This window comes from Symphodus melops (genome assembly GCF_947650265.1).
Source record: "Symphodus melops genome assembly, chromosome: 1".
NCBI classification, from domain to species: domain Eukaryota; kingdom Metazoa; phylum Chordata; class Actinopteri; order Labriformes; family Labridae; genus Symphodus; species Symphodus melops.
In genome coordinates, this window is record NC_136691.1 from 55221717 (window position 1) to 55237941 (window position 16225).

At 41.5% G+C, this 16225-nt stretch overlaps 2 protein-coding genes across 3 annotated transcripts; one reads left to right on the top strand and one right to left on the bottom strand.

Moving 5' to 3' along the window:
* Window positions 1-2312: 2312 nt before the first annotated feature.
* On the top strand, window positions 2313-5775 carry mak16 (MAK16 homolog). 2 transcript variants are annotated; one of them, XM_079352923.1, is made up of 10 exons: window positions 2313-2531; window positions 3324-3373; window positions 3539-3648; window positions 3853-3917; window positions 4058-4209; window positions 4411-4465; window positions 4561-4635; window positions 4818-4925; window positions 5016-5137; window positions 5175-5239. In XM_079352923.1, the coding sequence occupies exons 1-10, from the start codon at window positions 2517-2519 to the stop codon at window positions 5203-5205; spliced, it is 783 nt and encodes a 260-aa protein (XP_079209049.1). In that variant the 5' UTR covers window positions 2313-2516; the 3' UTR covers window positions 5206-5239. The 2 variants fall into 2 exon arrangements, with proteins under 2 accessions (XP_079209049.1, XP_079209048.1); XM_079352922.1 differs by lacking the exon at window positions 5175-5239 and adding an exon at window positions 5362-5775 and having other exon boundaries at window positions 2315-2531; window positions 5016-5081.
* A 327-nt stretch (window positions 5776-6102) lies between these two features.
* LOC306823947 (ras-related protein Rab-14-like) lies at window positions 6103-15998 on the bottom strand. Its single transcript, XM_079343891.1, has 8 exons — window positions 15817-15998; window positions 15265-15323; window positions 13179-13232; window positions 12521-12698; window positions 12353-12419; window positions 11927-12014; window positions 11803-11833; window positions 6103-11597 (listed from the first exon to the last, which is right to left on the bottom strand). The coding sequence occupies exons 2-8, from the start codon at window positions 15314-15316 to the stop codon at window positions 11420-11422; spliced, it is 648 nt and encodes a 215-aa protein (XP_079200017.1). The 5' UTR covers window positions 15317-15323; window positions 15817-15998; the 3' UTR covers window positions 6103-11419.
* Window positions 15999-16225: the final 227 nt, after the last annotated feature.

Sequence of the window (16225 nt, forward strand, 5' to 3'; positions counted from 1 at the left end):
AGTTCTTTAGTCTACCTGGAGCCGGGTTCTGAAAATATTCATTTTGAGGAAAAGTTAGATTTGATTTATTTAAACCTGAATTATTTCTCAACATAATGTGGCTCAGAGGGTTGAGTCGTCGTCTCTCAACCGGAAGGTTGAGGGTTCGAGCTCCTGCGAGAAACCTGTCCGATGTGTCCTTGGGCAAGACCCCTGCTCTGTCAGGGTGTATGCATTTCGCTGCTCCTGTGGCCAAACGCTTGGTGCGCAATTACCCCACGGGGACAAATAGAGTTTCAAAAAAATAAAATAACAATAACCACAGAAACAAACTGCTCATGTGTACACTTGTTACATCTAAGTGCAATTATGTAAAAGTCATTTATCTAAGGATGAATGAGATAAATCTGTAAGGACCTGGGTTGGAAACTGGAAGGTTGTTGGTTCAAGTCCCTGTGTGGACCAAATCTGGAAATGTGTCTGGAGAGCTGCCAGTTTACTTCCTGAGCACTGCTGAGGTGCCCTTGAGCAAACACACCCCCCTCACTCTGACTCCGTTAGTCCACAGGATCCTGTTTGTATTTCAGTATGTGTATGTGTATGTGTAGTGTGTATATGCAGTATGTGTATGTGTAGTGTGTATATGCAGTATGTGTATGTGTAGTGTGTATATGCAGTATGTGTATGTGTAGTGTGTATATGCAGTATGTGTATGTGTAGTGTGTATATGCAGTATGTGTATGTGTAGTGTGTATATGCAGTATGTGTTTGTGTAGTGTGTATATGCAGTATGTGTATGTGTAGTGTGTATATGCAGTATGTGTATGTGTAGTGTGTATATGCAGTATGTGTATGTGTAGTGTGTATATGCAGTATGTGTATGTGTAGTGTGTATATGCAGTATGTGTTTGTGTAGTGTGTATATGCAGTATGTGTATGTGTAGTGTGTATATGCAGTATGTGTATGTGTAGTGTGTATATGCAGTATGTGTATGTGTAGTGTGTATATGCAGTATGTGTATGTGTAGTGTGTATATGCAGTATGTGTATGTGTAGTGTGTATATGCAGTATGTGTATGTGTAGTGTGTATATGCAGTATGTGTATGTGTAGTGTGTATATGCAGTATGTGTTTGTGTAGTGTGTATATGCAGTATGTGTATGTGTAGCATGACTGACTAACAGAGTGAAAAACCAAAGTATATCTTGTGTTGTGTGCAGTAAACCTCCGGGGTGCTAGGGGACACTATTGCTTTACTTTTCCGTAGTCTGTCCCAGAATGCACCGCTCCAGGTGGATTAAAGAACTCTGCTTTTCAAGTTCTTTAATTCAGACCTGCGATGACACTAAGCAGACTTGGTTCTTGATTTTTGCTGCAGCTCTCAGACCAAAAGGAAAAAGGTGAAAACACGTGACGGTTTGAACATGTTGGACCGTGAGTGAAAGAGGTGAAAGGATGTTACAAAAACGTTCAGCACCGGTTTAACCGTATGATCTTTCCAGTTCATGAAAGTGATGATTGGGTGATCACAGGTCAATCTGTGACAGGTGCAGCCTTCACTTGTTACGCACTGCGCCTCAGCCTTTCTGATCCTGGACTGGAAATCACACTGAGCACTTTTGACATCTTGTGAAATAATTACATATAGCCAATAGCATGACGTTAAATTGTGTCTCTAATTGTTACCCTACGACAAATAAATTTGCTTAAATTGAGTTACACTATCATTGAAACAGTGATGGGGCTATAGTTTCTCCTTAGTGAAGCTTGTTTGTGGTACAGATTTGGTAAATTCTGTCTTGAATTATGATTAATTACTTCACTAAAAAGGCTAACTGTCTAAACCGGCTCGTTCTCCACCGACACATCACTTAAACATAGTGTATATTGTTTTACATTATATACTATAACCTGGCTTCCCAAATGTCGCATGGTGATTAAGCAAAATCATCACTAATTAACCTGATTTGACTTTATTTTAACGAAAGCAATGTTAGGAAAATTAGAATTAAAATGAAACACAAAAAAGATAAAAATGTCACTCCAAAAACTTGAAATCCAAGATCGATTCGAAACACTTAAAGTCAATAAAGTCAATGAATTATTAGAAACCGTAGTTTGTTACTTGATATTAAATAGAGAAGTATAAACTCAAGCTACATCCTCCGGGACAGTAGGTGGCGGTATACACCTCTTTAAGATGTGTTTGTAACCCGCCATTAAACTAAAAGAAGAAGAAGAAGAAACCGTAGTTTGCGTTACAGTCTCGCGATAACAGAAGGGTGGCAGTAACGCAACTGTATCGATGCTAGCTGTCGGTAAGTCTCGCGATACTTTCTCACATTGACGTCACAGAATCCGCGACTGCACTCATTGCAAACAAAAAATGGTGGCTTCCTGAGCGTACATGTGGCTCTGTAGACGAATAAAAACTCTTCCAGGATCGACACTGCTTCCTTTAAATTCTCTTTAGAAGAAACAGCTCGGACTCGTCGCTGAAGCAGTGAGCTCGTGAGCTCCTCGTGAGGACGTGAAACATGCAGCACGACGACGTAAGTGTGAAACGTTCATGAATCCGCCGTCAACGTGCTGCTCCGACGTGATGCTAACGTTAGCTTGCTAACTTTATTAAAACAGTTTCTGTGACTTTTAATCAATCTTAATTCTCTCTGGACAGACTGATAATCCTTAGTACATGTCAATGGATGTGTGTCACACTGTCACGTGTTTGGTTTAAATGTCACGTTTAGATTTAAAAAAAAAATCTGGTTTCGTTGAGTATGTAAGTTTTAAAGAATATGTTTTTATATGAGATACACATTTAACAATGTGGTTGTAACATATTCCTATAATCATACAGTATATATCACAAATATACATATTACACCCTCATTCCCATAAACAAGACTTTAACATCCTGTTTTGGTGTAATAAAAGTCTTTGAATCTTTCTGGAAGATTTTGATTTTTATGGTTTCTTTTTCTCCTAAATCAGAAATCATAAAATAAATAATTCTTCCTCTGGTGAATCTAAAGGGTTCAGATTGCTTCAGTAAAGAGGTTTTAAAGCTTCACACGTTGAACACGCTCAGTGAGAAAGCGTCACTAATTATCACCATGAATTCAGACTTCTGTTTATTGTGAATGCTTATATCTCGATTATCTGATGTGCAGCTCTTCTTTCAGACCCGCCTGTTGTATCTTTCTTTTTTTTATTATTTGTATTTATTTGTGTAGACGTCTCTCTCCTCGAAGCGCTTTGTAAACATCTGTTATTAAAGGATCGATGTAAATAAAGTTTAGAGCTCCTAATAAAGTGTGTCATCTCTTTGTTGTTTCCTGCAGGTGATCTGGGACATTATTGGGAACAAACAGTTCTGCTCCTACAAAGTCAAGTAAGTCTGACACTAAACCTCCTCAGTCTCTGTTCTTCACTCCTCCTGTTTCAAAAGGAAGAAACAGGCGACGAGGTGATTTCAGAAAGTTGGTGTCCTGGGTTTGAATCTGACCCGTGGCTCCTGACATTCAAATATAAAGTCGTCTCTCGTCCATGTGTGCAGGACAAAGAGTCAGGGCTTCTGCCGTAATGAATACAACATCACAGGCTTGTGCAACCGCTCGTCCTGCCCGCTGGCCAACAGTCAGTACGCCACCATCAGAGAGGAGAAAGGTAACGACCCGCTCACAGCAAGTTTCATGACCTCTTTCCCACAATGCAACATGTCAGTTTAGTTTGTTCAGGCGACCTCATCAGGAGTTAGTAGATGGCAGCATTAAACAAACATCGTCTGCTGACATCATGCCGCGTGTTTTTGTCGATGTTGAACCTGAATGTCTCCTCAGAGACTCTGACGTGTTGAACTCTCTGCTGCAGGTCAGTGTTTCCTCTACATGAAGGTGATCGAGCGAGCCGCGTTTCCTGCCAAGATGTGGGAGAAGGTGAGCAGCACGTTTCTTTTCACTGATTCAGTCTCTCCGTTTGTTTACGTTTTATAACCTGAACTTAACTCTTCCCGTGTGTGTGCGTGTGTGTGTGTGCGTGTGTGCGTGTGTGTGTGTGTGCGTGTGTGTGTGTGCAGGTGAAGCTCAGTAAAAACTACGAGAAAGCTCTGGAACAGATCGACGAGAGTTTGATCTACTGGCCTCGATTCCTTCGACACAAATGTAAACAACGCTTCACCAAAATCACTCAGTACCTGATCCGCATGCGCAAACTGGTCCTCAAGAGACGGTGAGTCCTGCTGCTGTGACACAACAACACACACACACACACACACACACACACACACACACACACACACACACACACACACACTCTGAAACGTGGTGATTCGTGAAGCGTTGAACGGTCTGACTCTGACCCTTCATCGAGGGTCGGAGGAGGCTCTCGGGTGTTTTCTGTGTTTGACTCTTCTTCTGTTGTTTTCTCCAGGAGGAAGTTGGTTCCTCTGAGCCGGAAGGTGGAGCAGCGAGAGAAGAGGAAAGAGGTGAGTGCTCTTCGTGCGGTCGACTCTTTCTTCTTCCCGTCGTGTAAAAGGAAGCGCGTGACGTCGCTTGAACTGCTTCCTGTTTGTGTTCGTAGGAGAAAGCTCTGATCGCTGCGCAGCTGGACAACGCCATCGAGAAGGAGCTGCTGGAGAGACTGAAGCAGGGAACGGTACGGCTGCACTTTATGATGAAGATCTTACAAGAAAGGACGACTGAGTTTAAATAATAAAACCAGATAAAGTCAATGCAGCGCTTTTATTTTGAAAGTTTTAGTCTTTGACGCCACATCATAAAGTGTTTTGTTTTGATGTTAAAAAGGAAGAATGTCATTTGTTTTTGTTATTTTTTCAGTACGGCGATATCTACAACTTCCCCGTCCACGCCTTCGACCGAGCTCTGGAGCAGCAGGACGAAGAGAGCGAGTCAGAGGAGGAAGAGGAGGAGGAAGAGGACGACGAGGTGACGAAGGAGGCGACTTCACTCTCAAGTGTTTCACAGTGTTTGAGTTTCTTTCTAAGACGGTGTTGAACGTGTCTCGTCTGTCTGCAGGACGTCGGGAAGAGAGAGTTTGTGGCAGAAGAAGAAGTGGAGGAGAGCGACCTGAGCGACTTTGAGGTAAATAATAACAGCAGCTTCTTAAAGACGCAGAACAAACCCAGATTCAGCGCCGGGTGGGAATCGTCTCTGAAAGAGCAGCTTCATGTTTAGGCTCACGAAGAATTTGAGTTATTGGTTTTAATGCTGCAAACGTCCAGAATCAGAAAAAAGAAATGTAAGAATTTAGAATAAATGAAGAATGATTTTGGTTTTCTCTGAAGCGAAGGTTTGATTTGTGTCGACTCTGTTCTCGTTGAAATACGTTAAAACCATCAACGCGTTTCTTTTCCTCCTTCAGGAAATGAACAAACTGAGGACGAGCAGCGACGAGGAGGAGCAGGACGAGGACGAGTCGAGTGAAGAAGAGGAAGACGAGGAGGAGACGGAGACGAAGGCCTCGAGGTCGAAAGGAAAATCCCCGGCTAACGGCTCGGCAGCGAGGAAAAAGAGAGCGTACGTGGAGATCGAGTACGAGCAGGAGACAGAGCCCGCCACCAAGGGCAGAACCACGTAATGATGTCACACTGTCAGCAGCCAATCAGACTGTGAGCTGTGTGTGAGGGCTGAGGACACACACAGGAGACTTTTCGTCCTCGCCGGTTCTCAAACTGAGACTGTTTGTGTTTTTATGTCAGCTGCCGTCTTTACTCTGCAAACCACTTCCTGTAAGTGCAACACCAATAAAACGTTTCTATGGTTACGGCGAGGTGAATACACTTTTTAGTCTGGATGGTTTTAGAGTAAATAAAAAGACTCGTCTTTTTCGCTGGAGAAACAGAATAATCTGTTTTGAGAGTTTATTTTAAATGTCATTTAAAAAGGTTTAAACATGAAGAAAAGTTCATTCAGAGTTTGAACTGAAATATTGATTTGATCTCACCAAGAAGCTCCCGTCTCGTCCTCAGATTAGAGCCACCTTCATGTGCAGCTTCTCTGTAATGTATTTGTCGTTAAACTAAACTGAGTTAGAAACATGTTGTAATTACTGCCAGTTTGAGTTCATGCAAAAATCAAACATAAGAACCACAGCGCACACTGCTCCGAGTATATACAGCATATATACTTTATTTACAAAGAACTGATTCCCCCACGGTGGTACAATGAAAAGGTTCAGCTGAAGAAATCCTCACAGACTGAAATATGAAGAATCATGAGAAGCGTGTTTGTTACTTCAGCAGACGACAAAGAAAAGGATGAAATGTACAAACAGTCAGCGAGAGGGAAGAGTTCACTTCTCAGCCTGATGTCGGCGTCTCCGTCTGACCAGTTCAAATCGCTTCTATAAGATTCATAAGAGCAGTGTTTAGTCTACGTGATGGTTTCAGTGTTTAGCTGTAACAAAGGAGGGGACATCGTTGAAGTGGATTCTGCAGCTGTGACTCATGTTTAATACAAAGACATTAAATTATATCTTCTTTGGCAAGAGAGGTTTTATGGCGACTCCTCGTGGACCCTGCGTTGCTCGTCGGTCTGAGGAAACTTCTTAAAACCCTCTAAAAGTAACATTTTTAAATCTCGCGGGAAAAAGGACAAAGTCTTTGTCTCCAAGCGAAGGTGACGTGCGGTTTGTGCAGAAAATCAACATTTTGAGTGAAAAGCTGTGAGCCATGTGTTTTTAAGAGGGGGGGGGGGGAGCTTCATTCAAATATCAAGCGTCGTAGAAAGGCGGCTGTTGTCCAATCAGCGGACAACTAAGAGTAACACCGGAGACGTCGGATTCAGACAGATGTGGACCCCGTTTGTGTGTCAGATCGGACACATGCACAGGATGTCCGAGGGATCACACCGGATCAGAATCTGAACCACAACCAGAGGAAGGGGAGATACTTTTTACCCCTGCGTAGCAACAATTTCTACATTACAATTAAAAGGTTAATGAAAGTACGGAGGCTCAGAAAGGACAAACAAGTGGAGGTGAAATTATGACCTTTGATGTCAGAATGATGACATCGTGAATCAGGAGTAACACATTTGTTGTAAGGACACTAAAGTCGGTATGTTGATTTTTATATATCAATTTTGTGCAAAAAAAAGTGAATCAAAATGTTGAAATTTAGCCTTTATATATATTGCATGATTATTAGTTATAATTATTTTAACTGTTATATCTGTTAATTACAAACATTCGATTTGCTCGTTATTTACTCCTAACAGTTTCCATTTTCATAATGAGGACACACAGGTTTAAAAGTCAAACAGTGTAAATCAGTGTCCTCGCTCCTCTTCATCATGTGTGTGAAGTGTATTGTTGTAAATCCACTGATCCTGTATTTGATCATGTCTATAAACCCCTCTATTTCAGCCCTGCTCAGAACAGGCTGTTTCTGTGCCTGTAGCTTTAAATATGTAAATGAGCTGTGTCTGGCCACGCCCCCTCTCTGGAAGGGCTCGGGTGTACTCGCTGCTTTCTGGCTCCATGTCCTATTGTTTACGGTGAGAAGGCAGACTCAGAGGGCAGAACAAACACCTAGCTGTGGGAGTGTCACCCACCTGGGGGAGGGGCTACTGCCCTTTGTGATGTCATGAAGGGAAAATCTCCAACCAGCCTGTTTGAGCACATTTTCTGAAAAAGGCTCAAAAGTGCATAAATCTTCATTTTAAAAACATTAATTTAGTTTTTCTCTCCCCTCAGAGAACAAAAACAAAGCGGCTTCAAATTATTTATAAAAAAAAAATATTAAATACATTTAACAGCCAAACTGTTGGTGTTTGTTTCGTAGGTAGTTGGAGATGCTTTTGAAAAATGAGACGTTAGAACAAAGGAAGGTTTACGGACTGATGCAGAGCTGGCTAAACACTGAAGCTTCAGTGTCCACCACATGCTGACCTGAGTGAGCATCCACTCTAGAGAGAGGAGGGGGGGGGAGATAATTCAGACTGCAGTACCCATATACAACACTAGGTGTTAGAGTTACAGATTGCTCCTTTAATCTTTATAAATTACTGATTATTAGCGACAGTTGAACATTTTAAGCACATTATGAAATCAAGGCTCGGATCGTTTGAGTTGGACCAAGAAACAGTTAAGAGGAAATGTTTGAAGTTATTCACATTGAATGAAATGTCTTTTTTTTTTTCTTCTTCAAGATAACGAGTACATTAATTTATTTATTTGATTTTCAGAAATTGTGCATTAATTATTTTCTCACAGCTTTTGACAAACGACAAATATTTGGTTTAGTTTTTACGCGGGCTACAACGTAGTAAGACGTGATGTGTCTTCACTGCAACGCAACATTTTGCGATAATAAAAATAAATCAGAGTATCACATTTAGGTCGAGCCTAAACCCGACCTAAAGTTAACAAGAAACTGAATAGACAAAACAAGAAACAAAAAAAACAGGCAGTAATAAGTGAAATAATGTGTTGCTTCCACACAGTGACATTTTTCCTTCCTTTAAATGGCTTAAAAGGGACAATGATAATGGCCACTAGAGGGAGCTGCAACACTGAAAACATACATTGTTTATATGCGGAAACATGTTAAAAAAACCAACAAACAAGAAAACTGATAACAAATCCATCCTGAATTTTTGATCCACTGAGGGATCAGTAGTGACATTCAGGTCCAGGTAATCGGTTCTTCATCCCCTTCATCGATCGGCTACTTTATCTCTCCACAGAGCGATCAATATTCAAAGTAATTTGATTAAAATATATTAGATTTTAAAAAGGCAAAAAGTGTAGATGCAGAGGACTGCGGGTCTGATTGTGAGGCCAGCTTGGGGTTCAAAAGCAAAGCTTGGTCCAATCGATCCAATCAAATTTTGTTGGGAAGAAGTCTTTAGTGTCTTGTGTATATTGGGAATTGTTCCCAATTACTAACTATTTAAGATCGGAAAGGTTTTAAAAAGTCAGAGTGGGTTGAAAACATTGGTCCTGTTAAGACCTTTGATGTGTATTTTAATGATTTGCACATAAAACGTCTGTGTGCACTGATATGCCGTTTTCCCATCTTTGACATGAACCCTTCCTGCTTGGAATTTGTAAAACCATGATTGGTTTACCTGACCATGATCATGGAGGATTACTTTTGAACAACCAGGCCCCATTTTAAATACAGATTAAAGAGGGCCTCTACGTGGCCACATCAGGCATCTTACACGTTTTTCCAGGTGCTAAAACAACTGATCCTATTGTTCAAAATCAGTGGGGCCCTCCTTAATTTCACATTTAAGATGACCTGACTGTCAAACATATCAGTTGAATTCAGCCTCAGGTGTGAACACAGCTGAAATACCTCCAGAGAGACTTTGACCAGAGTTTCAAAAGGCTCTGTACCCAATGAAAAACCGCAGAACAAATGTGTCTTCTGATCCACATGACCAACAAGTGAGTGCAAACTGTTCCATGTAGAGAACCCCAGAGGTGTGTTCTGATGTTTAGGCCACTCAGTGCTAGGTTTAAAAGTCCTTAATGAATCTGAAAGGTTTTTTTTCCTTCTCATCTGAACAACAAATAATTGGGACTTTAAAACAAGTAAGGCTATAAATTCAAATGTTCATATGAAAGGGTGAATGTCAGAACTGCTGAAGAACAATTTGGACTCGTAGGACATCAGATAATGGCAAGATATGTTCGAGATTTAAGATTCAGCTTGGATATGGTCCTCCATTTGGAGCGGAGCAGTCTTGCCTGAACTGAACCACAGGAATGTCCGTAGGAATATTGGAACTTGGGAAAACCCAATTTAAGGGAAGTGTAGACCTTATGTGGGCTGCAAGTTCGTCCAAAATCCAGTTTTAAATCCTAATTTGGTCTTGGTCATTTGTGTCCCATGAGACTTGTGAAATGGCTCTCTAGTACTACGCTAAGGGTGGTGCTATTCTGGGTTCTAAAGATCCTAGTTTTGGGCAAATCAGGCATGGATGAAGGATGAAGGGCTGTCGTAATCCAGACCAAGGGGCAGTCCAGCTTGAGCCAAGGCTCTGGATGTGTCCATTTGGCTGAATATGAGCCTTGATATGCATCTCTTGGGACATGGGTACCTTTTGGAAAAGGTTAGTCCAGATCTTTCTTATGGGGCACCACACTTCCCCAAAAGGTAGTCCGGGATCAGGGGTGCTTGGCGATGAGTAAGAGACGTTCATTCTGGTTATAGAATAGCCAAGCCTACATTTAGGTCAAGCATTTCTTGATGTTAGCAAAGGTTGGTCTCAACTGGGATCAGGAGTTGTCCATCTGGGAAATATCCAGATTTAGAACTCGGAAAATCACTTTTGGGGGAGGTGAAGTCCAGTTTTAAGTTTTGGGTTACTTCAAAATTTGAGCCTTGGATGTTTTTTTTCCCCTCTTGGGACATGATCGTCAAGTCATTCCAGATCAATCTTTTCCAATTCTGACCACCGTGTCTTGATCAGTCCTGCCATGATTGGGTCAGGGTCGTTATCCAATCACGGTGTAGAGTTTTTCTGGTGCTGGGATGATTTCTGTCCCACTGTAGGATCCGAATGTTCCAGATTTTTCCTGGATTTCGCCCAAACATGCCTTAACTTGGCCTGACGGCAGAGCAGATTGACATCGTTGAAGGAATTGGAGTAAGATCAGTCATTACCCAGGGCTGGACCGAATATATGCTGAGGGATTTATGTAGTTCAGAGTGATCTAGTTTAGGTCTAGGATGATCCCGATAATGTTTGATTGAAATGTTTGATACTTTTCGATACCACACATTAAATCCACACAATCTCTGTTAATTTAAAGATAGAAAGTATTGATAAGTACCTCGGCTTTAAAAAAAACAAGCTGGAGAGGGACGAGTCAACAATTGCAGGCAAACTCCTGCACACTGTCGGAATTGCAAGAATACAATGGTGCACCATTGCAAACGTATTTAATTTAGACAGTATGCAGGATTTCTGCGATCTTTGGCAGTTAAAAACAGGTAAAACAACCCAATCGAGAGCCTAGGTCTCCTTTTTGTTGCCGTGGTGTTGAAAAAAAGTATCGATATCATTTGATTTTTACTCGTATCTTATCGAAGTTAATCCTAGTTTCACAACAACTTCAGGTTCCAACTTGCGAGTCACTACCCCTGATCCAAGTTTGAGACTGATCCAGAGGTGACGCAGAAGTTCCGATGGTTACATTTTCTCGACTCTTCAAACTGAAGCGTAAGCGATGGAACTGGACTTTACATAAATTGGCGTAGGAGGGTAAAACTGAAGTTTGGGCTTTTTAACAGGTAGTTGGACTGTGTCACTGCTATGTTTAATGTAATCCAGCTTAATCCTTTTTGACACACTCTGAACAGAACATACATGTTAGTGCTGTGTGGAGAGAGGGTCGCTGTGTACGTATCTGTCCTTTTCTGTCCTTCCGTCCTTCCGTTTGAGGGGTTTGTTTCTGTCTGAGGTTAGCAGCTGCAGCCTTCCTTCGCCGGCTGACTGTCGGCATTAAGGCGACCTCCTTGCGGTGCAGACGGTTTGTGTTGGACTCCCGACTCGGCAGCGTTTAAGTCCAGACTGCCATCTTGGATGTTTTGGTAAATCCTCTTTGCAGCTTCCAGGAAGGCCTCTTCCACATTCTCCCCTCTGGAAACAAATTTGAAACATAACAGACACAATGAGAGATGAATAAACTGTGAAAACGACCTAAACCAGCCGTGTGTGTGTGTGTGTGTGTGTGTGTGTGTGTGTGTGTGTGTGTGTGTGTGTGTGTGTGTGTGTGTGTGTGTGTGTGTGTGTGTGTGTGTGTGTGTGTGTGAGAAAAGCAAGTGAAAGATGTTTGTGTACTCACGTTTTAGCACTGGCTTCTAAGAACAGCAAACCTGTATAATAAAAAAAACAAAACCCAGAAAGTCAGTCTTACCCGAACACGTTTCACTCACATCTTTTCAAATATGAGTTCAAACACTTCTCACCGTTCTCTTCGGCAAACTGTTTGGCCTCCTCGTACGTCACGTCTCTCTGAGCCTCCAGGTCGGCTTTGTTACCAATCAGAATGATCACCTGCAAAAGACCGACGTGTGAGAAACCATAAAAAAAAAAAAAAAAACCCTGATAACTTAGAATCGGTTTTATTGCCAAACTTTTACATATACAAGGAATTTGCCTTGATGTACTAGTGCGAAAAAAAAGAGGCTAAAATAACAAGTAAATAAGTATAAAATAAAAACGAGAAGAAAAAAGAGAAACAATTACAGCTAAATATTATTAAAGTCTTGGAGGATTTTGAAGTGGCTCAAATAAGAGTGTTTCAGATGCAGTAAAACAAATACAGGGCACTCAAGACTGTGTGTGTGTGTGTGTGTGTGTGTGTGTGTGTGTGTGTGTGTGTGATGACTCACTGTGTTTGGGTTGGTCAGGTTCCTGGCGTCTGTCAGCCAGCTGCTCAGGTGATTGTAAGTACTTCTCCTGAGAACAAGCAAAGAGCAAACACAGTCATTAACTCCTGAAGGTCAGCGTCTACATGCTCTCATTATAACTCATAGCGACCTCTCTCTCCCGGTCAGTACCTGGTGATGTCGTACACCATGAGGGCCCCGGCGGCCCCTCTGTAATAGGACCTGGTGACGGCCCTGAAGCGTTCCTGACCGGCCGTGTCCCAGATCTGCAGCTTCACCTTCTGACTGTGGACCTCCATGATCCTCGTCCCGAACTCCACCCCGATGGTGTGAGGACAGTCTGCCATGACTGCACACAAAACACACGTCACCATGACAGTTTACATCAACACCCACACGGTCACCACGGAGACCGCACCAGATGTTCATAGATTCTTTTTTATCTTTTTTTAAATATGTAAATATTTGTGTTGGGATCTGTTCATTAAAAGAAGGGGAAGGGTTAAATAAGCTTATGCTTCATCCTCCTCCTTTTCAGACATGTTGATTTGACTATTGTTGTTGATTTGTTGTCGTTTGTTTTTTTCAGTTCACTTTATTGTGCTACTTGCACATGTTCGAAATAAATTTGAGAATTTTGAAAGAGCAGCTTTGTATTTAGCAGAACTAAATAAATGATATCTCTGATCTGAAGCTTTGTCGGGATCATAAAAAAAAAAAGTTTCAAGTCTCAATAAATCAAATGGAACGATCTTTTTCGAGGAAGTGGATCTGAAGCGGAGTATGAGGAAGCGAGCGGCTGAGTATTGCAGAAGGAGAAGGGACTCACATTTTTTCTCTGTAAACTGATGAAGCAGACAAGACTTCCCCACGCCCATATCACCTGGAGAGAGAGAGAGAGAGAGAGAGAGAGAGAGAGAGAGAGAGAGAGAGAGAGAGGACGTCAAAACTTAAAAACACAAAGTGTGATGAGACTAAAGAGACAAACAGACTCTTGTGGTGTCTGCAGGAACTCTTTACAGCGCTCTGCTCTGTGAGGATAAAAAAAAAAAGGCTTCAGCCTGTAATGGAGCACTCATCCGTGGAAAGTCTGCAAATCCATTTTCATCGATATAAACTCGAGCCTCTCGCTGTCTGTAAAGCAGGAAATCAATTCAGAACCTGACAGTGTGAAAATGAACCGAAGACGTTTCATGGCGTCCAACTCCGTCCGTACAAACTGTTTGTAAAATGAAGCAAACAGAAATATGTTAAAGAGGAATTCAAGAATCCTTTTGAACCTCGAACGTCTTAAGTTTCCAGATTTAATTTGTTTATTTATTCGGATCCCACTTAGCAGATAAATTACCAACACTGATGAGCATCATTTACAAATAAGGATAAAATTTATTGATCAACCAATGGGGGAATAAGAAGTTTCTTTTTAAAAGCAGATGTGTGTGTGTGTGTGTGTTCATGTAGTCCGTAGTGTTGTAGTTCTCAGAAATCTGACTTTTTGAAGGTTTCTGTCTCAGGCTGGACAGGCTCCAGATTTTAAAATCCAGACCACTGAGAGAAGAAAAATGTCTAAAAAAAGAAGAATGACAAAGTGAAATTCATTCTGATTGGTAACCCCCGGTTACGGCGGTGGATACGGTGTGAAGGTCTGAGTGAGTGACACGCCGCCTGCACACACGACAGGACGATGTCTCCGTCGTATTCATGGACTTGGATCACTCTGGTCTCGGTCTGGACTACACCACGAGCAGTCAGTAACATCGCTGAGTGTGGAGCTTGATCCAAAGACCACTGGACCGAAGACGTGTGTGTTTAACCTAAGTCCATGTCTTTAATGTTCTGTTTACACGACTGTGCGTTTAAGGAAATGCTGTTTGCTTTGGGAAGTAAAAAGCGGCCGGTTGTTGCTCGTCTGGTTTGCCGGGGTTTGTTTACGGCTCTTAACAGGGACAAAAAGGTTTGGAGAGTCCACCTCTGTGGATTCCTTCAATCAGCTGCTGCGACAGGACCCTTGGAGGTCTCTGATGTTTTCACCTGTGACAGACTCAGATTGTTTATCTGTTCTCTATCTGACAGACACACAGAGCTTTTTGTTAAAGAACCTGGATTATGGAAACATAGTGAAACCTTCACACATCTGTTTTTAAAGCCGGCAGACTTCACTCCTCCGACAGGGACAGAAATGTTGACGGTTATTTTATCAGATATTTTATCAGACAACTTCCCCAAGGACGGAGAAGAAAGACTGGTTCTGCCGAGGCAAGAAACCCGATCAGGGCCGATAATAAACTTTACCAAATGAGTCTGAATTACTCCAAATACAAAATAAAATAAAATAAATATTAAAAGCCCCTTATTGGTTAGTTTGTAATATTTGCTCACAGTTTTTGTCTCGTCTGTTGTCTTTTCATTTCTTTTATTTCCTGTCTTGTTTTGTTGAAGTTAAAACGCTTCCACGCCTCAGATTTAAAACACGGTGGAGCTCGATTTCTGACGGGACCGATGTGTCAGAGTACAGACGTGAGCTCACAGAGTTATTGAGATTCATTTTTAGAAGTACAGATGTGAACATGGACACCTCTTTGAATTGATTTATTACAATTAACCTTTACATCCCTATAATTACATTTGTTTTTTTCACCCGTGTCTAATAGAGCTTAATTCTTAAAACAGAGTTAAATGATCCACATGAACTCAAATAAGACAGATTTTATATACAAAGCCCAGATAGATGCCTGTTGTGACTTTCTGAGTGTCAGACTCACTAATGAATGAATAAATGATGATGTGATTAAAGATAAATGAATTAATGATGATGTGATTAAAGATAAATGAGTAAATGATGTGATTAAAGATGAAAGAGTAAATTATGATGTTTAAAGATGAAGTAAATGATGTGTTTAAAGATGCAGACTCACCGATGATGATGTATTTGAAGATGTAGGAGTAGTTGTAAGGTGCGGCTGTCATCTTGATGCTTTGAAGGGAAGAAAAAAAACAAAGAAAACAGGATTTAAAGTTAACTTTCACAGTCTGATACAGCAGGTCACATGCTGTCAGCTCAGTCAGTCTCGGTTTAAACAGCACTGTGGTGAAAACAAGCCGAGCAGAAACACCTTCACTTGATCAACAAACAAAAGGGAAGCAGCTGCGGCTAAGCTAACAGCTAAGCTAAGCTAAAGTCCGAGCTCAGCTTGAGTCTGAGCCGTTTAAACACCATGACAGTCACGCAGCATGACAGCAGTCATCTTTAGCATAACTGTTCAACACAATCAGCTGACTCCCCCCCCCCCCCTTTGTCACACGTCCACTGAAATCCTCCTGTTAGCCTAGCTCGGCGGCTAACCGGCTAACAGCTGCAGTCTTGTCTACGCCTTACTAACATGCTAACAGCAGGAGGCTACTTTACTCAAACATCATGAAATAATAAATCAAACCGAGGACATGTGTGAAGAGTCCTCCTGGCTTACCTTCAGTTCGGGTATCTATCTATCCTGTAAACTGGATTAAACTGCGTAATTACACTGATAGTTAGCTTCGTTAGCCTCGGTGATCCGTCAGGAAATCTTTCCACTCTTCCGCGATTCTTCTTCTTCTGCGAGAACAGGGGAAACAACGCGAGACTTCACAGTGTCTCTCGCCAACTAGTGGACAACGGAATGACTCATTTGCTTTAATGGGTTATTTTTTTGTATTTCAACATAGTTTTTTTTTAAAGCCTTCTTATTTATTTGTATTTTTTTTACAGTTCTGAGTGAAAATGGGCGCCGTTGATGTTAAACTATCACATTTTATTATAGATTATATTTGTATTTGGGAATTAGTCAGAAGGTTTGTTTGTAAACGTGTTTTCAGGAACCTTTGAATCAATGTCACATC

Coding starts and splice junctions, on each gene's coding strand:
- LOC306823947 (XM_079343891.1), bottom strand. CDS start 15,316: ATGACAGCCGCACCTTACAACTACTCCTACATCTTCAAATACATCATC. Junction 12,699..13,178: donor TCAGTTTACAGAGAAAAAAT/GTGAGTCCCTTC, acceptor TTTTGTGTGCAG/TCATGGCAGACTGTCCTCAC. Junction 11,834..11,926: donor ACAGTTTGCCGAAGAGAACG/GTGAGAAGTGTT, acceptor TTTATTATACAG/GTTTGCTGTTCTTAGAAGCC.
- mak16 (XM_079352922.1), top strand. Junction 4,926..5,015: donor AGGAGGAAGAGGACGACGAG/GTGACGAAGGAG, acceptor GTCTGTCTGCAG/GACGTCGGGAAGAGAGAGTT. Junction 5,082..5,361: donor GCGACCTGAGCGACTTTGAG/GTAAATAATAAC, acceptor TTCCTCCTTCAG/GAAATGAACAAACTGAGGAC.